This window comes from Podarcis filfolensis (genome assembly GCF_964270895.1).
Source record: "Podarcis filfolensis genome assembly, chromosome: 7".
NCBI lineage: Eukaryota > Metazoa > Chordata > Lepidosauria > Squamata > Lacertidae > Podarcis > Podarcis filfolensis.
The window spans coordinates 11,850,079-11,875,741 of record NC_139603.1 but is presented as its reverse complement, the minus strand read 5'-3'; the positions used below and the strand labels follow the sequence as shown (position 1 = coordinate 11,875,741).

Genomic DNA, 25,663 nt, shown 5'->3' with positions numbered 1-25,663 from the left:
TGCAACAATGGAGGGCAGGGCCAGATTCTGTTTTACCAACGCTAAGGAAAGGGACCCGGCGACTGACCGCGATCTACCAAAACCTCCCAGGGATCTACCAGTGGATAGCGATCAACCTGTTGGACATCCCTGCCATAGATCAACAAAACCATAAACAAAGCAGCTGCCTAGGACTGCAGGAAAATATTCTGGTAAATTGTGAACTCCAACTGGTTTTATGGCTTTTCTGAGGACAGATTTCACTTATCAGCTTAACAGCAAACTTAGCAGGGGTCTAGGAAGGCGAAAGTGCATGTCTTCAGATGATCAAGAATAGCCAGCACAATGTGGTGGTCAGAGCAGAGGGTAGCCAATATGCTGCCCTTCAGATGTGGCAGACTTTGACTTCCATCATGGGATTTGGGAGTCCACCACACCATTTGTTATTTTCAATTAGCTAATTCTAGGCAGCTGAATCACATCATTCCCACAGACCCATCATTTGGCAAGTTGCTGGAAGATTCTCAGAGGCCAGGCCCCTGCAGACAACCTCAGGGATCTGCATGTTATACCCCATGCCCGTAAGGTAGGTTTCCACACAAATATTTACTGCCACCCACCTGGGTTCTGCCCGTGTCTTAGCTACGAGAAATGAAAACAGATTTTTTTTGCAACAGACCAATTCTCTCTTTAGCAAGTTTGCTCTTGAAGGATTATACCAAGTATCGTTCTACATGATGAATCATGGAGATGGAAGATAAGACGAAACCTTCGCTCCTGGAGATTGCATGTGGGTGTTAAAACGCCAGAGCAGCGGTGTTTTATGAGTAGCCTTTGCACTAAAAACTCTTTGGAAAACTCATTTGGTTTTTTTGGCCTACCGTATGTGCTGACTAACAGGTTCTGCAAGGCTTTATACCTTCCCCCATTACACAAAAACACTACACAGTAGTTGTGCTGTCATCTATCCTGAAGTTAGAGCAAAACTAGATCCAGCCTTCATTTTCTTCCTCCCACAAACAAAGCCCATCTAGCAATTTTACACCCGTGTTTTCCCCAATATGTAAGTGCAGAGTTTTATTTTCATCACACACACACAAACACACACACACAGTGGTACCTCGGTTTTCGAACGTCTCCGTTGACGAATATTTCAGTTTTTGAACGCCATAAATGTTTCGGTTTTCAAATACGCCTCAGAAGTCGAACATGCCATGCAGCTTCCACTGAGTGCAAGACCCCAAGGCCTAGATATCAGCTATTGAGTTTTCGGACGTTTCAGAACTTGAATGGTCTTCCGGAACGGATTATGTTTGAAAAGTGAGGTACCAGAGAGTGTGTGTGTTTTATACCCTGCCCATCTGGCTGGGTAGCCCCAGCCACTCTGGGCGGCTTCCAAGACATAAAAACATAATAAAACATCCAACATTAATAGTAACCACCTGATCCAATATAAAAGTCACAGTAACTAAAATAGACAACTTATATCAAAGCTACATTCAACAATACATCAGAATCTAATACTAAACAGTAAAATTAAACATCAACAAATAATAATTAAACAGTTCACACTTATCTACCATGATAACGAATTACCAATCTACAATCAATAAAAATAACACCAAATCACAATGCATAAAATACCACAAAGCATACAAAACCATGTAGAAGGATCAAATTGAGAAACAAAGACACACAACTTATAAAACTAATTTTTTAAAAATATCCCTGTACACCAACAACGCATGGCGAACTACCAAACAAAACACTGGTCATAGAAGGCACCCTATAAGTCAGGGGTCAGCACACTTTTTCAGCAGGGGGCCAGTCCACTGTCCCTCAGACCTTGTGGGGGGCTGGTCTATATTGGGGGGGGGGGAAATGAACGAATTCCTATGCCCCACAAATAACCCAGAGGTGCATTTTAAATAAAAGCACACATTCTACTTAAGTAAAAACACCAGGCAGGCCCCACAAATCACCCAGAGATGCATTTTAAATAAAAGGACATTCTACTCATGTAAAAACACGCTGATTCCCGGACCATCAACGGGCCAGATTTAGAAGGTGACTAGGCCGGATCCGGCCCCCGGGCCTTAGTTTGCCTACCCATGCTATAAGCGTAACAATCGCTGCAACTTACTCATACATAAGCTGCTTGTTGTTGGGCTATGAGAGAAGGTGGGAGGTCTAACTTTTGATTTTGGAAGGCAACTCCAGAGTCTTAGGGACCTGCGGTTGCCAAGAAAAGAGCATGCCGTGTCATTGCGATGAAAAAGGCATCAAAAGACAACGGGGCCAAAGGTCCCCTAAAAGTCACAGAAAAAAATCAGAACACCCATTTTGTAACAAAGATGTCCTTATGTAGGGAGTACAGAAAACCAGTTGTGATGAAGGCCTCCCCGCCTTGGTTCTTTACGATTCAAGAGTGACAGCAAAGTCCATTTCAATTATAGCAACAAAAAACGGAGAGGCTGGAGGTCATTTCCGACATCATATTTTTGCATGTACATACTTCAAGAACCATGTCTTAAGAGGCATGCAGATGTCACTTAAGAAGGGCTGCTTTCCATGTATCTGTTTCACCATCCAAAAAAATGGAAAATGTTGACTCAGTCAAATACTCTGCATGGCAGCAAAGGAACATGCGGGTTTCAAAATCTCTGAGCTGTTTGCATAGTTTTCATTATGAGGCCATGGGAGTACAGAGGCGGATGCAGGTGGCGCTGTGGTCTAAACCACTGAGCCTCTTGGGCTTGCCGATCGGAAGTTTGGAGGTTCGAATCCCCGCGACGGAGTGAGCTCCCGTTGCTCAGTCCCAGCTCCTGCCAACCTAGCAGTTTGAAAGCACGCCAGTGCAAGTAGATAAATAGGTACCACTGCGGCGGGAAGGTAAATGCTATTTCCATGCGCTCTGGTTTCCAACACGGTGTCCTGTTGCACCAGAAGTGGTTTCGTCATGCTGGCCACATGACCCGGAAAACTGTCTGTGGACAAACGCCGGCTCCCGTAGCCTGAAAGCGAGATGAGTGCTGCAACCCCAGAGTCGCCTTAGACTGGACTTAACCGTCCAGGGGCCCCCTTTTTTTTTAACAGGGTGGGGGGAAGCAGTCACAAAGTCAAGGGGGTGAGCAGCCTTTGAATTTGTCTGCAGATGGGGGAATGCAAGAAAGTAGATGCTGTGATCCAAGAATACCCAAGGAGTTCTCTTTCAGGGCCCGAATCAATGCTCACTTTGCCAGCTGGAGAGAGAACATGTTCAGAACTGATCAATGGTAAACCCCTCTACCAGCCTCTGAGAAGACAGCCTCAGAAGGAAATGACATAAATTCAGGGAAACTTTTATCTGTACCTGCTCACAAAAAGCAGAAGTTATACTTGCATTCACCTACCACCTACTGTTTTGTTACTCTATTACTTAGAAAAATTATGCAAGGTAGGATTCATTCGTCAAAGTTACCAGCATGAGTTTGACCAAACTGCAGGAGGCAGTGGAAGACAGGAGTGCCTGGCATGCTCTGGTCCATGGGGTCACGAAGAGTCGGACACGACTAAACGACTAAACAACAACAACAAATGGTACGCAAGATGAACCACGGAAAGAGAAGGGAAGTCATTGATTTAAGGTTGTTTAAATGAATACTTTAAAACGTAAATTAGAAAATTTAATAAATACGATAAATAAAAAGACAGCCTCAGACACAAATCACAGGAGACTTTCTCCTATCCATTTCTTCTCCACCTCCTGGTAAACTGGGATCCACCAAAAAACTTGGTTCAGTGAAAACGGAATCACATTTTAATTCTGTTCCAGTCCCCATGCTCAAATGCGATTCCCCGCTCACTCTTAAATCTTTAGCTACAGCAGCTGCTGGAATATTTGACTTTTCATAGATTCAACATGTGTGAGGGGTGCATTCACACCCGCACACTCCAGCGGCAGTTATTACTCAAGCAGTGAAGTGCTTTGCTTCTGTCTTCTTGCTGTCAACAACGGCGGCGAGGAGTAAATCGAGTTGGCTGTGGGGACTGCGACAGAAGCGGAGTGCTCTACCTGCAGAATAAAACATTGCTGTGCAAAGGTGGAATTTGCCCTTACACTCTTAAGGTAATAAGCCATGAGCTCATTTCTATGCACATGATAAAAAGAGGAGGAACAACCTTGCTTTGGTTTCAAAGAAGAAAGGTGGCTACGATTTTATTCCACTGGTATTTGTTAATAATCCCAACTATTTCACAATCCCAAACTGACAATGAAAAATAATGGTCTGCGTTTTGAATTTGCCTCTTTTGCATTTGGGCGCTGCAGAAGTGGAACACCCACAAGACAAGAATATACTCATACTTTATGATTAATGCACCATTAAATTCAGGCCTGTGTCTAAGCATGTTTGAGGGAGGCTGAAGCGGTCTGTTTCCTAGGCCGGCCTATCCCAGTGAATTAATTGGGAACAGCTGGGATATAAAGGCAGCAGACAGCAGGCAGGAAACAGAAAGAGTATTTAACAAGGAAAGAAGAGAAAGGGGGAGTCAAGTGGGTGGGGGGAGTTCACCCACAAAATCTCAAGCAGCATTTCCACAAGCAGTGCCTCTAAACCAGAGGTCAGCAAACTTTTTCAACTTTGTCTGCTCTGAAATACGTAAGTCCCGCTTAATTCAATGGGACTTATTCCCAGATAAGTGCGTACGATCATACCTCATGTTACGTCCGCTTCATGTTACGTTCTTTCAGGTTACGTTCTGCGGCGACCCGGAAGTACCAGAAAGGGTTACTTCCGGGTTTCGCCGCTCGCGCATAAGCGCAAAATGACGTCACGCGCATGTGCAAAAGCGGTGAATTGCAACCGTGCATGCGCAGGTGCGGATTGCGCTCTTTTTATGTTGTGAACGGGTCTCCAGAACAGATCCCGTTCGCAGCCAGAGGTACCACTGTATAAGAATGCAGCCAAGTTCTGCCACATCTCTGCACATGGTGCAATGGGCTCAATCAATGCAGAGACACTGCAGAATTATCCACCCCCAGAGATGTCTGTCCGACACAGTTTTGCATAAGTCACCTACTTCTCAGTCAGGAAGAATGCCTGGAGGAGAGACAAAGGTGGAGCCATGACTCAGGCATATACAGAAGTGGTACGTTCCCCTTAGGGGATTACTCTGCCACGCTCTGATGGCAAACCTTTGTGAGTAAGTGTGAAGTTTGCATGGAAATGTTTTTGGGGGGAGGAGAGAAATGTGTCTCAGGTATCAGAAGTTTGAGAAACATGAACCATGAGAGAAAGCTTCAAGAAAAGTGCCAAGTCCCTCAGAAGAAGGTCTCAGAATTTATATTATAGCCCTTGTCAAGTTCAGTTGTCATTCATTCATTTGGTTTTTCAGATTAAAATTTTACAGTCACATACCCAACACACAACATAGAAACAAGATTCCAAAGAATCTCCTGGACTTTCCTCCTCCCTTTTGTGGGTCCTATTGTTAATCATTTCCTCCTGCATCTTTTATAATAATCCAAATCTTTTACCTCTCCATCGTGTCCAAAATTCACCATTAAACTACAAGTGTTATTCCAATCCTACTAACGATTTTAACCGTTTACCCTGGTTTTTAAGATAAATTATAAAATTTCCTCCCATTCCTTATTAAAATTTTGGTCTTCCTGATTTCTGATTCTTCCGGTCATTTTAGCCATTTCGGCCTAATCCATCAACTTGATTTGCCATTCTTCTCTGGTGGGGAATTTCCATATCTGGAGTTCTGTTTGTTTTACCCATCTTCTAAAAAGCACTTTAAGAAGCCTGCCTTCAAATCAAATTATGATTTTGTTTTAAAAGGAACTGGCTGTGCTCTAGTCTTTACCACACTGTAAAGGAAAATTCAAATCTCCATTTCCTCCTTTGCCACACCCAACCATACCAGTGAGGAGCTCATGTCTATATAATATCCAAATTGCTTTGGCCAGACAGTTTCTTCCAGGAGGCATCTGCTTCTATTACATTTCGACTGCAAAAGAGTTATACTTTCTCTGCGGATCTTCTAATTTGGTAGCTTATGCTGACGTTTATTGCCAAGCAAATCTAAAGCGCTAGAGGTCAGAGCAGAAAGTTGAGGTTTCATTTTTCAAAAGGGAGGACCTGTTTACTTCCCCCTTATCATAGCTCTGAGTAACCAAAGATTTTCTGCACAATAATAACTCAGTCTGCAAAAACTCCTCCATCGCCCCTAAAACCAACTGTAGGCTTAACACTGTCTTCTCTCAGAAATGTACAATTAACTTTGGAATCTCCAACTCAAGAAGAAGAAAAGGCTAAGGAGTAAACTGTACACAAGTCCAGACTGGAGTCCCTAAGGTGGCTGGATGGCACCTTGTACTCCTCCTTCCGGCAACTTCTGCAACCAAGTTGGTGCCAAACATACTGTTCTGCTTTCCTTTGGACCACATCAGCAAGGCCAAGGGCAGGCGGTGGTCCTTGTTTTCAGGGCAGCCCAAGACCTCCATACTTGGGCCCCAGAGAAGTCATTTCATTTTTATTTACAGTGGTATCTCAGGTTACATACACTTCAGGTTACATACGCTTCAGGTTACAGACTCCGCTAACCCAGAAATAGTGCTTCAGGTTAAGAACTTTGCTTCAGGATGAGAACAGAAATCGTGCTCCGGCGGCACGGTGGCAGTGGGAGGCCCCATTAGCTAAAGTGGTGCTTCAGGTTAAGAACAGTTTCAGGTTAAGTGTGAACCTCTGGAATGAATTAAGTACTTAACCCGAGGTACCACTGTATTTTGTATATAATTTTTATTAAATTTTCTGTTTTACAATTTAAAGTACAGTCATACCTCAGGTTACAGACGCTTCAGGTTGTGTTTCTTCGGGTTACGGACTGCCGAAACCCGGAAGTACCGGAACAGGTTACTTCCTGGTTTCGGCGGACGCACATGCGCAGAAGCGCTAAATCACGTTTTGTGCATGCGCAGAAGCACTGAATCACAACCCGCGCATGCGCAGATGCGCCACTGCGAGTTGCAGACGTTGCAGGTTGCGAACGTGCATCCCGCACGGATCATGTTCGCAACCCAAGCGTCCACTGTACTCGTTTTTACATCCTTACGATATCATTGACTTCCCTTCTTCACTTTCCATGGTTCATTTTACATACCATAAATCCCTGCATATGTTACAAAAACTATACCAATCGGTTTTCCATTATCGCATCCATCAAAACTTATTTACCCTGTTGAATTTATATTAATGATGCCAGCGTTTTCAGCTGTACACAATTATTTCCCATATATTCAATAAACCTTTTTCCAATCTTCTCTAAATGTATGTTCTTCTTGTTCTCTTATTCCATATGTGAGGTCCGCAAGCTGTGCATATTCCATCAGCTTAAGTTGCCACTCTTCTTTAGTTGGAAACTCACTCGTTTTCCATTTTGGGGCTAACAAAACACAGGCCACAGTAGTGGCATACATAAACAACCTTTTTTGACCCCTGGGAATTTCCGTCTGAATTACCCCCAACAAAAAGGACTCTGGGTTTTTTGGGGAAAGTATTTTTAAACATTTTTTTTTCAATTCATTATGGATTATTTCCCAATATTCTTTGAATTTTCCAAATTGCCTGTGCTACGAAGGTTCTATCAACTTAAGTTGCCATTCTTCTTTGGTTGGGACCTCCAGAGAGGTCATTTCAGTACTGCTAACGCAATAGCAATGCAGGGCTGCCGCAGTTATGAGTTACCAGTCTCTGCAGCCACAGCAGGCGCTGTGATTCTCCAGTAGTTTGACACCACCCCCGGAGGCAAACTCCATTGTCTTTCCAGACAAATGGATGCCAACCAAGTGCTTCAATCTAGTGTCAAGAAATCTTTTGTACACGACAAAGCTCTGTATCCGCACAGCAAACTTCTTGAATAAAAACTGTCCATTTTGACAGTTGTTGCATGTTTATTTATTTTTTTTAAAAAAAATAGCAGCTGCCACACAACTTTAAAAGAAATTAAAAGCTGCTATCCTTTTCTTCTGCCCCTTTGATGGAAAAACTAATTTTTCCTGTTTATTTGTCATTTGAAGCGTAACATATTAGAAACAGCAAGGGGTATTTTTCTGGGCAGGGGGAAGACACAAGAGTTTCATGAACTGTACTATCTAACACACACAAAGACAACAGTTGTTTATTCTTTGGTGAGGATTTCTCATGGCACAATGTGATTCTAATATTTTTTAAAAACAAAGGGCTCATTTACTTCACATTCTTTCTGATGCACACTTGGGGAAGGGAAAAAAACAGGAAATACCAGCTTTTGGAGTTGGCTATAAAAGCCACAAGGATATTTTCCTCTTAGGCACAGTACAGATGCCCACTTTTAGAAAAGCATTTTTTGGTACCCCATTTGTTTAGTTTGTTCCAAAATGCAGATTTGTGGAAAAGCAGGGGGGAGGTTCAAAATGGGCAGAACTGCAACAGACACGATGCCATCGAAGGAGATACCCCCGTCTGTGTTAAATATTTCGGAACGTTCCCCATATAACAAATATATTCCCCTGCCCCCACACTGGCATCATTCAGCCTGAGAAATACACAACATATCACATAGTGAATGTTCAAAAATCTTGCCTGGAGGGGGACTCATCACAGGGAAACAAGTAAATTGTTGCTGCCTATTCATGCGGCCCATTTCTACAGAATCAATCAGTAAAGCTTTTTTTTTTGGATTAACAATAATAATAATAATTTATTATTTATACCCCACCCATCTGGCCGGGTTTCCCCAGCCACTCTGGGCGGCTCCCAACAGAGTATTAGAAACACGATAAATGCATCAAACATTAAAAACTTCCCAATACAGGGTTGCCTTCAGATGTCTTCTAAAAGTCAGGTAGTTGTTTATTTCCTTGACATCTGATGCGAGGGCATTCCACAGGGCAGGTGCCACCACCAAGAAGGCCCTCTGCCTGGACGAGCCATTGCCAGTTGAAATTGGAAGACGGTTCCGTGTTTGAAGGCTCCTTCCACAGGGTTCAAGTGTCATAAAACAGGAGCTCAGAGACCAGGGTTCAAATCTCTCACAATCACTTAGCCTAATTACAGTGGTACCTCGGGTTACATATGCTTCAGGTTACAGACTCCGCTAACCCAGAAATAGTAACTCAGGTTAAGAACTTTGCTTCAGGATGAGAACAGAAATCGTGCTCTGGCGCCACGCAGCAGCAGGAGGCCCCATTAGCTAAAGTGGTGCTTCAGGTTGAGAACAGTTTCAGGTTAAGAACAGACCCCCGGAACGAATTAAGTACTTAACCCGAGGTACCACTGTACCTTGCAGGGTGGTTGATGGGGAGTACTCAGAAATGTAGGATATAAAATTAAATATATATATTTTAAGCTCTGTAGGTTAAAAGCAAGCATTTAAGGAAAAAAAGGTTTCACAGCAAGCCTATCTTCAGATATTTTAAAAAGTCTATACAGGGATCCTCCCCCCTACCCCCATGGGAGACAATTCAAACATTTCTTTCCCCCCTCACCTACAGCCTTTGAAATAACAGGGTCCAGGAAAAGCTTTGCTACTTAGTTCTACAGACTGTTTAAACTGCACAGGAGGAAAAAGAGTTTCCTTCCTGTTTTCCTTCTTCACTTCATCTTTATTCCAACTAGGCACAGAATAACCCAGGGAGTGCAGCTTGTCAACATGACATCTGCATGTTCCTTTGGATAAACGCATTCTTGAGCATCAAAATGAAAACAAGCAAATTTAGTTACACATCGCCAAAAACTATTAAAAGACTACGCGGGTCTGGAACTCATCACGAAACCACAATCCAGTATGACAAACTAGGCACATACTCTTGTACCTTGTCCTGACCTGAACTCCTTTGTCTTGCAATATCAGCTTTTTCCTGGATAACTTAAATATTATTCTATCAATGCATGGCATTAGAAAAAGGGGGGAAAAGCCACTCAGCATGCTGGGCAATTAGGCAATTACTGGATTAATTTCACAGGAGAAATTGTTTAGTAAATGAAAAAGGAGACAGCTTCATTGAATACTTGCTTAATTTGAAAGTGAAAAAAATTCACTATTTTGTTTAATAGATAGTGTCAAATAATCCTGGTATCTCTGCAGAGCTAAGGCCCAATTGGCATGTAACCATGTCATGGCTAGGGTTTTAGGCTTACATAATTTTGGATTTATTACACACATAAATGACATTAATTACTCAGGAGGGAGGCAGTAAACAATGGTGTAATCCAGGTGTGGGGAACCTCTAGTCCTACAGATGCTGATGAACTACAAATCCCATTATCCCTGGACATTGGCCATGCTTCTTAGGGCTGATGGGAATTGTAGTTCAACAACCTATGGAGGTCCAAAGATCCTTCACTTCTGATGTAGACCAGAGATCCAGGGCAAGCTAAAAGGAGGACTGCTTTGAGTGAAGGCAGGAAATAGACTACCACTCCATGGAATGGAGACAATAACTTCCTCGGAGTGGCAATTCTTCTTGTCTTTGTAAGGTAAAGGTAAAGGACCCCTGGACGGTTAAGTCCAGTCAAAGGCGACTATGGGGTTGCGGCGCTCTTCTCGCTTTCAGGCTGAGGGAGACGATGTTTGTCCACTGACAGCTTTCTGGGTCATGTGGCCAGCAGGATTAAACCGCTTCTGGAGCAATGAGACACCATGACGGAAACCAGAGCACATGGAAACGCTGTTTACCTTCCCGCCGCAGTGGTATCTATCTATCTATCTATTTGCACTGGCTTGCTTTCAAACTGCTAGGTTGGCAGGAGCTGGGACAGAGCAACAGGAGCTCACACCATCACGGGGATTCGAACCGCCAACCTTCCGATCGGCAAGCCCAAGAGGCTCAGTGGTTTAGACCACAGCGCCTTTGTACACAAGGAGAAACACAACCATCCTGGAGGGGTCCCAAGTGTCCAACTAAGAGCAAACATTTGGGCTCCCAGCGAGATCACAGCCATGTTGTTCCTCTTCTAATCATTCTGCTACTGAGCTTACATGTTATCCAAACCTGGGTTCAACGTGCTTCGGTTCTTTCCAGACAAACCATGAGTTGTAACCAAGGTTTCTCTCTCTAGGGTTTATGGAAGCCGAACCATGGCTTAGCTCCACACAACAGCCATGACTAGAGGAAGAGCAAAGTTGCTGCAATCTCCTCTCAAGGGGACCACATGTTTGCTCCTTCAAACTAAACCTTGGTTGGGTTTAACTGCAACCAAGGTTGCAGATGCTTTTATAATACAGTCAACTAGCTTACTTATACTGCAATTGACATGGCAGGGAATCTGTAAGAGGTGTCAGTGAAACAAAAGGACAATTTTTCTGTATAGAAACATGTACTGGCCTGCAGAGGATCGACCTCAAAATCTTCCACTTGCACAAATGTTTGGATAGGTTTGAATTCCTACACAAACAGGCCCTTCCTACCCCAACTAACTGCCAGCCAGCAGGGTGCTGAACTCCACACATATAATCTTGTATGTACAGAGTTAACTGTTTTTTCCCTTTTCAGTATATCAAATAATAAGAGTGCATGCCTTAATTCATGTCTGCGCATAAAAAATGCATCACCTTTAATAAGCCTAACATCAGCGCCACTTCCAATAAGTTAAGAGTATACAACCATCGATTTGCATTGAGATCACTCTTCAAATTTAAATTATTGAAGAGCCTCATAAAAAACTAATAGGCTTTCATAACTCTTACCAACAAAATGCAGCAATATCGCAAAGGAAATACAATATATGGTCTAGTTAACATGGCATTTACTGATGAAATATTCACCTCTTGCTTTCATCCTCTGTGCCGTAATAAAACACTAAATGCATTGCCGGGCAGGGCAGGAGATTCTGGAGGGCAAAAGATGGTATCAGCTGCACACATCCAACTTTGCTATCTCAAATTAACACAGATTGCATTGCTGCGTATACTTCATATCCTCCGAAGGAGCCATTTTCTACAAGGAAGTGTAATACAGAATCGCAATCAGTACACCACAACATACATACAACCAGACACCATCTTTATCTCCTTCACATCTGATGGGAGGGTGTTCCACAGGGCGGGCGCCACCACCGAGAAGGCCTGGTTCCCCGTAACCTCACTTCTCGCAATGAGGGAATCGTCAGAAGGCTCTCAGAGCTGAACCTCAGTGTCGAGGTTAAACAATGTTGGTGGAGACGCTTCTTCAGGTATTCTGCTAATTTCAGAAGCACTGAAGGAGTCATGCCCCAACCTACTAAACTATAGGAATGTAGGAATCATGAATCATCCCAGCAGTTGTTGTTTTCCGCATGTGTATATGTCCGTGTGTGTTAGTGAGCAAGCAAAGGCACAAATGGGCGCAGGGCCATGTTTTAGTCAAAGTCTCATTTCTCCAGACCACATTACTGAAAAATGCAGAAAAAGCTCACTTTCTTTTGCCTCTTCCCTGAAATCAACCACGGTTTTAAATAACCAGACCTCTAAAATATTCCTAAATGGAGTTTTATGCCTCAAGCAACTTTTTAACGGCGTTATAAATCCCCGGAGTAAAAAAACAAAACAACAAATTAGAAAGACTGCCAAAGACCCTCATATAAAGCCACAGCTATTGCAATTACTGAAAGGAATTAAGAAACGTTTTATGGGCCACAAAACAGTAACTCGACTGTGAACTGAACACTCTCAGACTTTCGCTGTAGAAGAAAAGAGAGCAGGATGAAGGGAGGAGCGTGATTCAGTAAAGGTTTGGAATTGAGCTGGGAAGTCCCCACAGAAACCATTAGGATGACGGTGCAGTACAGTCAGTGAGTGACTCACTCTTCAAAATCTACCAGTAGCAGTGCTGGGGTCATCTACCCAAGCAACTGGGAGGATACTGACACTAGAAATCAGTAGGATTAGCAATCGCTCAAGAGCAGGGACAGGGTTGGCTCAGGGTATGCCACTTAACAGAACAGTATTATAGCTTTTACATACTGCATTAGCTCTCTTGACTTTAACGGAAAGGCTACCAATATAAAGTATGGCTAAATGAAACATACAGTGGTACCTCGGGCTACAGACGCTTCAGGTTACAGACTCCACTACAGTTTTACCTCAGGTTACATACTCTTCAGGTTACATACGCTTCAGGTTACAGACTCCGCTAACCCAGAAATAGTGCTTCAGGTTAAGAACTTTGCTTCAGGATGAGAATAGAAATCGTGCTCCAGCGGCGCGGCGGCAGCAGGAGGCCCCATTAGCTAAAGTGGTGCTTCAGGTTAAGAACAGTTTCAGGTTAAGAACGGACCTCGGAATGAATTAAGTACTTAATCTGAGGTACCACTGTAACCCAGAAATAGTACCTCAGGTTAAGAACTTTGCTTCAGGATGAGAACAGAAATAGCTCAGAGGTGGCGCGGCGGCAGTGGGAGGCCCCATTAGCTAAAGTGGTACCTCAGGTTAAGAACGGTTTCAGGTTAAGAACGGACCTCCAAAACGAATTAAGTTCTTAACCGGAGGTACCACTGTATTTTGGATCTAGGTATGCATCGCCTTCTGCCCCCAAACCACGATCCTTTCTCCTTCTTACGGTAGCATAGGATATCCATACACAATCTGCTCATTTTAAGGAATACAATCCACTAGAAATTGCTCCTGCACAAGCCCGACTGAAATGAGTGGAAACGGGACAAGAGACCTTCGCCGGTAGAAAAATTACGCCCAAGGGCAATTATATTATATCATGCTGTCTGAATGTTGTGGCTCTGAAGTTCAATGCCTCACTGCCTTACCTCGATTTGAGGAAAGAAAAATGTTTATACTTGGCAGTGGGACTTTGGATGAAGATTAAAGGCAAGATTCTATATATATATATATCCATACACTGATCTTTTAAAGTAATATCAACATGTTAGAAGGCCTAAAAGATATTAACTGACATCAAAGCCACACTCAGAAACCGCAAATTAACATTTATACTGAAATGCCACCGCCACGTTCTAAAAGTGTAGCCACTTGCCTCAGGTGAGTAACTTTCATTAGTAAGCAAGTATGGATCAATGAGCACTGTATTTCACAAGCCAAGCCCAAAAGCAAGAAGAAGCAGTGTTAGAAACTCAGGTATATTACTTGGGTGCCAAATGGCTCCTTAAACCAAGGTTGCGGTCACCAAAAGAGAATGTCTAGTTCCCATTTTTTAGCCAAGTCTTATTTTTCAAATGATGGACTAACTGGGACTGGTTCTCAGTTAAACATTCGGCAAGTTCAGAGCACAACCTTGAGCTCTGAGAACTTTAAGAAAAGTCACTTGATCCAGGGACAGTCCACATAACAATGGTACTTCTGGTTGTGAACTTAATTCGTTCCAGAGGTCCGTTCTTAACCTGAAACCATTCTTAACCTGAGGTACCACTTTAGCTAATGGGCCTCCTGCCGCCGCCGCGCCACTGGCATGAGATTCCTGTTCTCATCCTGAGGTATAGTTCTTAACCCGAGGTGTTTGTAACCCGAGGTACCACTGTTATTATATTGGCCTATTCTGAGGTCATTTTTCTTAATCTTGACTGTTCCTGCTCATTCAGGCTGCACAAAAAAGCATTTTCATTCCAGAAATTCATTCCGATTGTGCGGATAAAATATAACTGATAGAATTCCACAGGGTGGGCTATTTGTGTGTGAAAACAGTCCCAATCCCAGGCATGTACCTCCTGATAGTGGATATGTCAGGGGCTATCCCGACACCCAGGCATCTTCACTTGGTCACCATGGATTGAAAGCCAGGTGCAAAATGGCGCCCGGCTAATTTCGAACTCTGATTCCTCATCCAGCCCAAGAGATCCCTTGATTACAGTGGGGGGCTTAAGTTGGTGTTTAACAACACAATCTTACACACAGAGGTACAATCTGGAAAATACCACTGGGTTGAATTAAACATAACCTCCATTTAAGTATGTACAGGATTGCATTCAACGGCAGTCTTTGGCTGGATTGTGGTTTGTGTACTGTGTACAGCTTAATGTGAAACACTTTGAACATTTAAAACGCACCAATCTTGTTTCGTTTGCTATTATGTATTTTTCTGTTTTTATACTGTAAACCGCCCTGCGATCCTCAGATGAAGGGCAGTTTGTAAATTCAATAAATAAAAAGTAAATACTTCCTATCATAGCATTTTGGAAAAAAGCACCATTTTTCCTGCTCCCTTGAGACAGCTTTTAGATTTATTTTTGAAATGCACAAGGCAAAGGCTCACAAAGTTCCACAGAGTACCTAATTGTCGTTTCACTAATTACCGTTCTGGGACACACAGCAACTGTTTTGCTTATGGGAGTGGCAAGAGCACTATAAACACGAAGACCTTCCTTCAGGAGGAAAAAGGTAGTTCTTGTAACTAAAAACCAGAGAGAAAACATGATCCAGCAAGAGTCTTTCATTTAAGAATGTAAGGCCATGCACCAGTACAGGCTCTTGCCTCCTCTTCCATTTCTTCCCCTTGCAATATTAGATGGCAAAATTATTTTGGAGGCTACTCAGAATATAACTAGATGTCCACACAATGTAAGACGCTTGGATCTGCAGACACCTGGAGGTGGGTGGGTGTTAAACTATTATCAGGGGTCAGTAAACTTCTTCAGCAGGGGCCGGTCCACTGTCCCTCAGACCTGGTGGGGGGCCAGACTATATTGGGGGGGGGGGAGTGAACAAATTCCTATGCCCTACAAATAACCTAGAGATGCATTGTAAATAAAAGCACACATTCTACTCATGTAAAAACACCAGACAGGCCCCACAAATAACCCAGAGATGCATTTTAAATAAAAGGACATTCTACTTATGTAAAAACACGCTGATTCCCGGACCGTCCACAGGCCGGATTTCGAAGGTGATTGGGCCGGATCCAGCCCCCGGGCCTTAGTTTGCCTACCCATGAACTATTTCTTTGGTGGAAAATAGGTAAGTCCCCACAGATCTGTCACCAGCATGAACAGCTCAGTTAATTACAGTGTGGTGCTGATAATGACGCAGTTGGCGCTGTGGTCTAAACCACTGAGCCTCTTGGGCTTGCTGATCAGAAGGTCGGCGGTTCGAATCCACGGGGCAGGGCGAGCTCCCGTTGCTCTGTCCCAGCTCCTGCCAACCTAGCAGTTCGAAAGCATGCCAGTGCAAGTAGATAAATAGGAACCGCTGCGGCAGGAAAGGTAAACAGCATTTCTGTGCGCTCTGGCTTCCATTACGGTGTCCCGTTGCGCCAGAAGCGGTTTAGTCATGCTGGCCAAATGACCCAGAAAGCTGCCTGCGGACAAACGCTGGCTCTCTCGGCCTGAAAGCAAGATGAGCGCCACAACCCCATAGTTGCCTTTGACTGGAGTTAACTGTCCAGGGGTCCTTTACCTTTTTTTTTTTTTACCTAATGCCAAAGTTGCAAGTTCAATCTCTGTATAGGACAGCTGCATATTCCTGCAGTTTAAGGGAGCTGGATTATACGATCCTCAGCGTCCCTTCCTTCTGTGAGTCTAAGACAATGCTAAAGTCCGCATGTCTGAATTGCTTGACTTCTGTCACTGGATTCAAAGGCATGCAAAAGAACTGGCAATAGTTTTTCCAAACCCAGTGCAGGCTGTCAGCCACATGGCACAAGTTTTCTGCATTTGTGATTCCCTTAACATGTGGATTTGCTGGGAGACTGAAAGTCTTATATGCTGTCAGCTCAGCCAGTCCAGTGGTACCTCAGGTTAAGAACTTAATTCGTTCTGGAGGTCTGTTCTTAACCTGAAGACCACTTTAGCTAATGGGGCCTCCTGCTGCTGCCGCACCGCCACAGCACGATTTCTGTTCTCATCCTGAAGCAAAGTTCTTAACCCAAGCTAATATTTCTGGGTTGGCAGAGTCTGTAACCTGAAGCGTCTGTAACCCGAGGTACCACTGTACTAGCGTAAAAGGAGGGAGGGGAGTCGGGAAGAAAGGGGACGACTAAAAGAATGCATGGCATGAGATTGTGTGCTATTGGGTTCCAGAGAGAAAAGGGGGTTTAACAGTGAATGTTGGGCTGAAATATTTTGCAATGTGGCCCCGGTGACGAAGAAAGGAGAAGCACGAAAGCCCCAGCTTGCAGCAATCTTTTGTCAATTTATAAGGCCATCGTGAGGTCACTTTCTTATCTCCTAAAACTGTTGCAGATTAAACATCTGCATTTCCTTAAAACGTTTTCCATTCAAACCTGTATTTACTTAACATCTTTCAGCTCAAGATAAAATGCATCTGCGGAACACAGAGGCCTCACAAACCATATTTATGTGCTTTTAATTTTTTTAATTGAATATGCATTTAATTGAACCAAAGGTCTGGACCTCAGGACTCTCAGCAAACCATATTCCTTCTCACCAGACCACTTTCCACACTGGCTCTACTCCTTGACCTCCTCAAGTTCTTTTGCCTGGCTGGAATATTATTATTAATAAGGACCGCCTCTTTCCATATGAACCTACCCGGACCCTGAGATCAACTTCTGAGGCCCTCCTTCGTGTGCCTCCTCCTTGAGAGGTCCAGAGGGTGGCAACACGAGAACAGGCCTTCTCTGTAGTGGCTCCCCATCTGTGGAATGCTCTGCCCAGGGAAAATCGCTTGGCGCCTTCATTACACACCTTTAGGCAGCAGGCAAAAATGTTCCTTTTTAACCAGGCCTTTGGCTTATTCAATTTACATCCTATACCCTTTAAAAATGTGTTTTTTGTGTAGGAGGGGGGTATTGAGTTGCTATTTTAATTTTCATTAGGTATTTTGTGGTTTTATATCTTGATTTTACTCTGTGAACCGCTCTGAGACCCCCGGGGTCTATTGAATATAAATTCAATAAATAATAATAATAATAAATAATAATTCATGTCTCAACTTTTTCCCTGATGGGACTTAAGGTGGCTTATAATCAGAACTGCTCAAAGCTCAAAACAACCAATCATTAAAAAAACCCCACCATTAAACACTGACAAAACTAAAGTTATATACATACAGTCATAGCTCAGGTTGAAGTAGCTTTGAGATAAGTATTTTCGGGTTTCGCGCTGCGGTGACCCGTTACTTCTGGGTTTCGCCGCTCGCGCATGCGCAGATGGTCAAAATGACATCACGCGCATGCGCAGAAGCAGCGAATTGCGACCCGCGCACACGCAGACGCGGGTTGCATTCACTTCTGGATGCGAACGGGACTCCGGAACATATCCCATTCACATCCAGAGGTACCACTGTATATGAAATCTATTAAAACCACTCCAATAATTTCCATAAATAAGTATGTCTTTGTACTGTGACAATGCCCCCTTGCTCACCTACTCAAAGAGATGTGCATGTTTGTGCGCATATATAGAGGCCTCTGGCTTTTGCATGGCTCGAACATGACATACATTAGAAAGGTGAGGATCATGCCTATTGCTCCACTCACATTTTCTTCCTGGCCCAAATCATCCATGCCATGTGGGCGCCAGAAAAGTGTGACCCTCGGGTTGAAAAAGGTTCGCTATCCCAGCTTTTCGGACACCATGCAGCCTGCCCAGTATGGGGAGGGGATATAATTTTGAAAACAAAACACCTTGTGACTCATTCAAGGTTATACATACATTCAGTCGGTGACAGGACTCAGAAGGGACCTCCCCAGGCCACCATGTGACAAATCCAATGTCACACGAACACAGCCGTCCTTATCTTTATACCAGCCCAGTTACTCACACAGAACTGCTTGCTCAAATATTTTCAGGGTCAGGAAATTCAACATAAAATTTCAGCTTTTCCAGAACAACTGAAAGGTGAACAAGGAAGGCACGTACAACCACAGGAACGCACCTTCGTATTTCCAAGCAAACGGCCAGATTACATTTTCAGAAATATCGTAAGGTGCAAGACTCCAGTCTGTCATATGTTTGGACGATCCCCCAAAGAGACTCTTTGTACATGGAAAGCTAGCATCTCATGGGAACGGGTTCTAATCTAGCCTTTTCCTTGATTTGTTAACTTTCCACAGAGTTTTAAGTGAAGGCAAACTTTTAAAGATACAAGACCTTTATCTTGCAATCTGAAGTCAGATAAATCCCCGGCAGGCTTTAAAACATGATATTTCTGAATATGCAATTCAGTTCAGGATTTAGGCAAACAAAAGAGCATGGCTCATCATGAAACATATATTCCTGGCTGAAGATGAATGTATTTATTTTATGGCCTACTCTAAATTGCTCAGGGTTTTTCTAAATTAATGTGTCGCATTAAAATGTTTTAAAATAAAAAATGGAAAACAATCACTTCCAAAAGACCCACAGTTGAACAGATGTGCTGCATCAACACCTGTCTAAAGACAGGATTATCCAATATCAAACTCTTTCCAAACCTCCTCTTGGTGCCTTTCCAACTCCTTCTAAAAACCTCCAAAAGGGATTCCATGAACACCTTAAAATTCAAAACATCCCTTAACATTAACAAATTCACTTTAATGTTTATATTTATAACTACTCTGGGACCTTATGGTACAAGACAGGTAAATAATAATATTTGTAATAAATAATTCAAAGTTACTTTTCTTCCTTTTCTTCAAATTTTGGCTGCCTTCCTTCCTCTTTTTGTTGGCAGTCCTTTACATTTTTAAAAATACTATTAGCTTAACCCCACCCCCTAAACACTCAATCTTAACCCCTTAATGTATAGCACCTACCTGTTCACAGTATCTCTTGGGGGGCAGGGAGAACCTCCTCTAAGTTTATGTATTTGCAAAGGAAGATTTTAATTCCAAGGGTAACGAAGGTCATCAGAGAAATGTGTGCCTTTTCTGATAATAAATTAATTTACTTTCTCTCCCCATCTTGATCACACACACAGGTCGAAATCCCACTTGCAATATGATTGTAGTTGCCCTTGGTCTTACTCATCGAAAACCACAAAAGTGAAAAGGAACCTTGAAATATGCAAAAAACGTCACATGCTACACTGAACAACACTTCAATGCCTGCAAAAGTATTGCTCAAGACTATCCTGTCTGCAAGGCTCAACCAGACAACTAAAAACAAGAAGCTACAGACTCACCTGTATTCAGGCAAACTGACTCTTAACTTTCCACATATAGTTATAGAGCAATGATCATACTGCAGCCCCTCACCCTAGGGTTGGTGACTTTGTTTGTTTTAGAAATTAGGCAAATTTGCAATCACAACTATAACCACTTTCACAAGATCGCTCTGCTAAGAGTTCTACTATATTCCCAAATACAGACATCAGGTGTAGACACAAACAGGACACTAAACTTTACTTTAAACACCATGCTATTTTATGGGAAAGTTGACGTCAAGGAACAATCCGGGCAAAGGTAAACGTTGATTTTAATGGAAGAGTTAAGCAAGAAGAAATCTTTGCCATAGCTCATATGAAAACCAAGTACCGAAAGAGCTCTCTTGCACAGAAAATCCACCTAAAGTTTGTTTCAATGGGACCTTTAGCAAGCGACTGACCAAACTATTTTTCCAATCAAGGTTATTTTACTTTATTGTCATGACCCAAACAATCTTGGCAAAATATCCATGAGACAATGCCTCTAGTGCATGGGTAGGCAAACTAAGGCCTGGGGGCCGGATCCGGCCCAATTGCCTTCTAAGTCTGGCCCGCAAACGGTCCAGGAATCAGCGTGTTTTTACATGAGTAGAATGTGTGCTTTTATTTAAAATGCATCTCTGGGTTATCTGTGGGGCATAGGAATTCATTCATTCCCCCCACCCACCCAAAATAGAGTCTGGCCCCCCACAAGGTCTGAGGGACAGTGGACCGGCCCCCTGCTGAAAAAGTTTGCTGACCCCTGCTCTAATGGAAGCTCCGCAAAGCCCCCCTATGCCAAACCACACACTTTGAAAATATCTTAACATTTGAACAGCAACGAACATTATGTGATCTTAGCAGATTCTTCCAGCATTGTTTGCGCTTACTTTTAAGCTGCAAGAGAAAAGGGGGCGACATCTGGACAACATTAGGAAGTGGACAGAAGACAAAAGAGGAAATGGACCAAAATGAAATAAACCCTCCATCTCTCCCCTACGGCTGTGCTGCCATGGCAGCCCTCCTGAAACCCCTGCAGTGAGTGGCCCGTCTCAATCCCCTCTCCCTGGAAGCCCTGGCCGAGTTTTTCCAAAAGGAAATTCCTGATCTCTCTCTACAAAAACCACATGCCCTTGTTGCAAAACAAACTTGCAGCGGACTTTCTGCCCTGCTTAGCTAACAGATGCACTCCGTGGGCCAAGCCAAAAAATAAAAAAATGCCCTCCCGGTTTACTGACCTAAATGCACAAAGGCGAGAGAGGGGGAGCGAGCGCAAGGCGAAAAAGCGCACAAAAGGAAGCCGCTCACCTCCGCTCCAGGATTGCATCCTGGCTTAAAAGGGAAACGACCACTCACTCCTCGCTCTGCAATCAAACATCCTAACAGCGGCAAAGATCCCTTCCCCACAGTTTTTTGTCTTTTGCGCATTGCATCCATAGGATTCACCTATGGAGGTGTTTTTGCGGGGGAGAGAAGGGAAGCAATTCTTCCAACTTTGCCTCTTTGGGGCGCACTCGGAAAAATGAAACACAGCTCACCTAGGGGTACGCACCAACACAAGGATTAAAACATTTCGAAGGCTGGAATCCTCTGCATTCTTAATTGAAAGTAAACCCCTTTGAACTCGGCGGGGTTAATGCCGGGTGCAACCCCGGCGATCACTTTCTCTTTTTTAATACATTTATTTCTTTGGTTTTTCAAATTAAAGTTTTACAATCACATATCCATCATAAAAACAAGATTCCATAGAATCTCCTGGACTTCCCTCCTCCCCTTTGTGGGTCCTATTATTAGTCATTTCCTCCTGCATCTTTTATAATAATCCAAATCTTTTACATCTCCATTATATCCAAAATTCGCCATTAAACTACAAGTGTTATCGGGCGATCACTTTCTATGGATCCACAACAAGGTGCTTTATTATTCCTGTTACTTTCAAGGCGGAAGTTAAGCGTCCTTCCGTCCCAAGCGCTTCACTCGGATCGCACACCTGAATTTTTTTAAAATTCGGGATTAGCAACAAGCCGCCAAAGCCGCTCTTTCTCCCGTTCCCCTTCACCTCTCCAAACCCCGCAGAAGAACCGAATTACACATTTACAGTTTGGTTTCCTTGGACGTAAATCGCAACCCCCCACCAGGTAAGCGCGGAGGGGATCACAGCCTTTGCTAGGAAGTCATCCCTGGCGGCGAGGCTCGCTTCCCACGTAGGAACGCGCGCAACAGGATCAGCCCCGCAGGAGCCGTGCGCTCACCTCGGGGAAGAAGTTCTCCATCGCTGCGGCAACTTGAGGGCGCCCGGCCGGGAGAGAGGCCGCTTCAGCGGGCTACCACGTGCCGCCACGGGGCCGATGGCCGTTCCCGGCGGGGCGGCGGAGCTGCGGCTCGGCGTCACGCCCTTCCTCCCCGCGCTGCCATCCCTCGGCCTCCCGGCGCTGCCCTCCGGCCCAGGGGCCACCAGCACACGCATCCAGACGCGCGCCACGAGGAGCCTTTTGTCTCAAAGCCTTCGCGAGGAACCCCGGCCGTGCCACATGGCTCCTGCTCGCACCGGAGCCGATCTCCTCCCTACTAAATCCACCAGGGGGATCTCAATCGGCGGACTTAGGAATGGGGGGGCGGCGGAGAGAAAGCACGTCGCTGCTCTCTCCCCCGAACGGATCCGGCTGCTCCAGAGCGCAGCGCGGCCAGGGAAAGGTGCGCGCAAAACGGACACGAGCGCACACCTAGAGAGCGCAGAGAGTTAGGTTTCCTGGCGGCGGTTCCAAGGGACCTCTCGGGCGACGACCGTGTTGCACACACTCCGCCGCCTGAGATTAGCAAATCCCCGCCCTGGAGAGCGAGCGACCCAGCCAATCCCAGGCGAGCGCCTCTTTGGAATCTGGACCCCGGAGGGCGCGCGAGCTGCCTCTTTCTCTCTCTCGCCTTCTGTTTTTTTGGCTGCTGCAGAGGCTCTGATTTCCAAAAGACTTCCTGACTGTGTCGCACTTTCTGCAGAGGCGCGATGGTGGGCTGGCTCTCGCAGACACCTCCCCCCCGCGCGCGCTCGCACCTCTACCTGCCACGCTTCGTTTCAGAATTCGGGCACACGACCTGCAAAGAGGTACGAACGTCTGCACTCTATTCTCAGGAGAGAGTGGGTCAGTCTCCTGGTTAGTGGAAGGAAGACTGCCTAGCAAAGGCAGCCAACCCACACTTATAATCCATATATCATAGAATCATAGAGTTGGAAGGGACCCCAAGAGTAATCTAGTAGTCCAACCTAAACAGCTGTCCCATACGCAGATCGAACCCGCAACCTTGGCATTATCAGCACCGCGCTCTAACCAGCTGAGCTATCCAGTCCATTTTTATAGGTAAAGGTAAAGGGACCCCTGACCATTAGGTCCAGTCATGGACGACTCTGGGGTTGCGGCGCTCATCTCACTTTATTGGCCGAGGGAGCTGGCGTACAGCTTCCGTGTCATGGGGCCAGCATGACTAAGCCGCTTCTGGCGAACCACAGCAGCGCACGGAAACGCCGTTTACCTTCCCACCAGAGCGGTACCTATTTATCTACTTGCACTTTGACGTGCTTTCGAACTGCTATGTTGGCAAAAGCTAGGAGAGAGCAACAGGAGCTCACCCCATCGTGGGGATTCGAACCGTCAACCTTCCAATCGGCAAGCCCAAGAGGCTCAGTGGTTTAGAGCAGGGATGTCCAACAGGTCTATCGCAATCTACTGGTAGATCCCTGCGAGGTTTTGGTAGATCGCGGTCGATCTCTGGGTCCCTTTCCTTAGCATAGCTAAAACTGACTCCTGCCCCCGCCCCCTCGCTTCACCCTCCATTGTTGTTTGATCTCTGGAAGGCAAGACTGAGCTTTTTCTTTGCTGCTGTTTTCATCCATAGTGATCTTTTCGTGAGTGACTTTTCCCCTATGTCCCTTGTCTTTAACTCCCCAAAAACGGAAGTCTACCCCCCAAAAAAGCTTTATTTTAAACCCCCAAATATGGGGCTTTCTTTCAAAAAAAAAAAAAGCTCAACAACTTTGAGATCACTGCCAGTTTTTGATTCTGAAAGTAGATCGCAGTCTCTTGAGAGTTGGCCACCCCTGGTTTAGAGCACAACACCACTTGCATCCCATTTAGTAGCATTTCATTTAGTAGCATGCGGGGGGGGGGGAGAGAGAAATTACCTTTTTTTATAAATCAGGTAGGAGAAAGCCTTGCCAATTTAGGAGACGCTCCTTTTCTTCGCTGCTCCCTCCTCTTTGCCCTCCAGTGAAAGAGACCGTGCTTTGCCCTTCCACCTTTTCCGTTTTACTACAGAGCAGAGGTGAGGTGATTAAACGAAACCGCGACAGAGCAGCCAGCTAGCTGTGGCATTGCGTCCTGGCAAAATTGGCATGGCATGCAGCCCAGTTTTGGAAGGCGGGAAAGTGCCTTCACCTAACGCGGCTGCAACTGGTGTGGCAAAATTTTAAGCATGAATAGTCTAACATGTGAACAGTGGGGGTGCTTTTTTAATGAAATGTGGGCAATTCCCAAAGGATAATTAAATTGCTTTAAGATCCCAAGTGTGATTTTTGTCCTCGTTGTTCTATTGGATAATGGCCGGTGTCCCCTGTTGTTCTGCTTCTCTGAGACAGCAAGAGCCAAAACAGAAAGAAAACCTGGAAGAGGCTTAGTAGCGCACCTTCTTAGGCTACATCTTATGAGCACCACTTAGGAGGAAGCCATGCTGAAGCCAGCGGCGCTCTGGCGACCATCTGCATCAGCCTGTAATTTTTCTAATTACTGCAAACCAAGATACCACACAGGTTCACAAAGTTCAGTCGAGAGATGCTTATTCTGGATGAAGCAAAAGCACAGCAAGGTTCCAAAAAAGGACACACTGATTCATCCTGCCTCAGGTTTTGCAATGTATTGAGCAACAGAGTTTGGGGAATTTTTGTCAGAAGTCAGGGAATAAAGCACAGTCAACAGCAGTCACGCCAATCTCATTTACCACAAATGACTCTGGTCCAGTCGTCCAGCCACTCACGCCTAATGATCCTTCCACTTCTACCCCACTAACCAGGTCATCAACATTGGTTAGGACCAGATCTAAAATGGCTGTTCCTCTTGTTGCTTCTCCCACTTTCTGGACAATGAAGTTGTCTGCAAGGCCAGTGAGGAATCTGTTTGACCTTATGCTCTTGGCTGAGTTTGACATCCAACAAATATCCGGGTAATTGAAGTCCCCCATTACTACTATCTCCCTTCCTTTTGCATGCTTGGCCATCTGTTCCAGGAAGGCATCATCTATGTCCTCCGTTTGGCTTGGGGATCTATAGTAAACTCCCACAATGAGGTCACTGTTATTCTTCTCTCCCTTAAGTTTGACCCAAATGCTCTCGGGTATAGGGCGGTATATAAATTCAATTAATAATGATAATAATGATAACGTCTTTAAACTTTTATAAATTTCATGAAAGATGAAAATTGGGGGTAGGGGGTTGCTTGCACCCAAAAATTACTATGTTTCTATGGACCCGATTCTGCACCTACTCATTAGCACGCTTCATCATGGTTTCAGAAATGTCAAGGTGCAATATAAGGCGTGGTAATGAAAATAGATTCAAAGGCTGAGCCACACTTTAAAGTAATCTCTGAAACGAATGAGTACTCTA

The 25,663-nt window shown here is 44.5% G+C and overlaps 1 protein-coding gene and 1 long non-coding RNA gene across 2 annotated transcripts in view; both read right to left on the bottom strand.

Moving 5' to 3' along the window:
- Positions 1 to 22,812, bottom strand: part of MYO10 (myosin X) — a 193,148-nt gene extending 170,336 nt beyond the window's left edge. Inside the window, exon 1 of the mRNA XM_083624569.1 lies at positions 22,266 to 22,812. Coding sequence (XP_083480695.1) covers positions 22,266 to 22,286 — 21 coding nt within the window. The 5' untranslated portion in view covers positions 22,287 to 22,812. The remainder of the gene's footprint in view (positions 1 to 22,265) is intronic.
- Positions 7,939 to 9,349, bottom strand: LOC310767650. The gene is made up of 2 exons (XR_014551006.1): positions 9,280 to 9,349; positions 7,939 to 9,052 (listed from the first exon to the last, which is right to left on the bottom strand). It is a non-coding gene; the product is annotated as an uncharacterized lncRNA (long non-coding RNA).
- Positions 22,813 to 25,663: the final 2,851 nt, after the last annotated feature.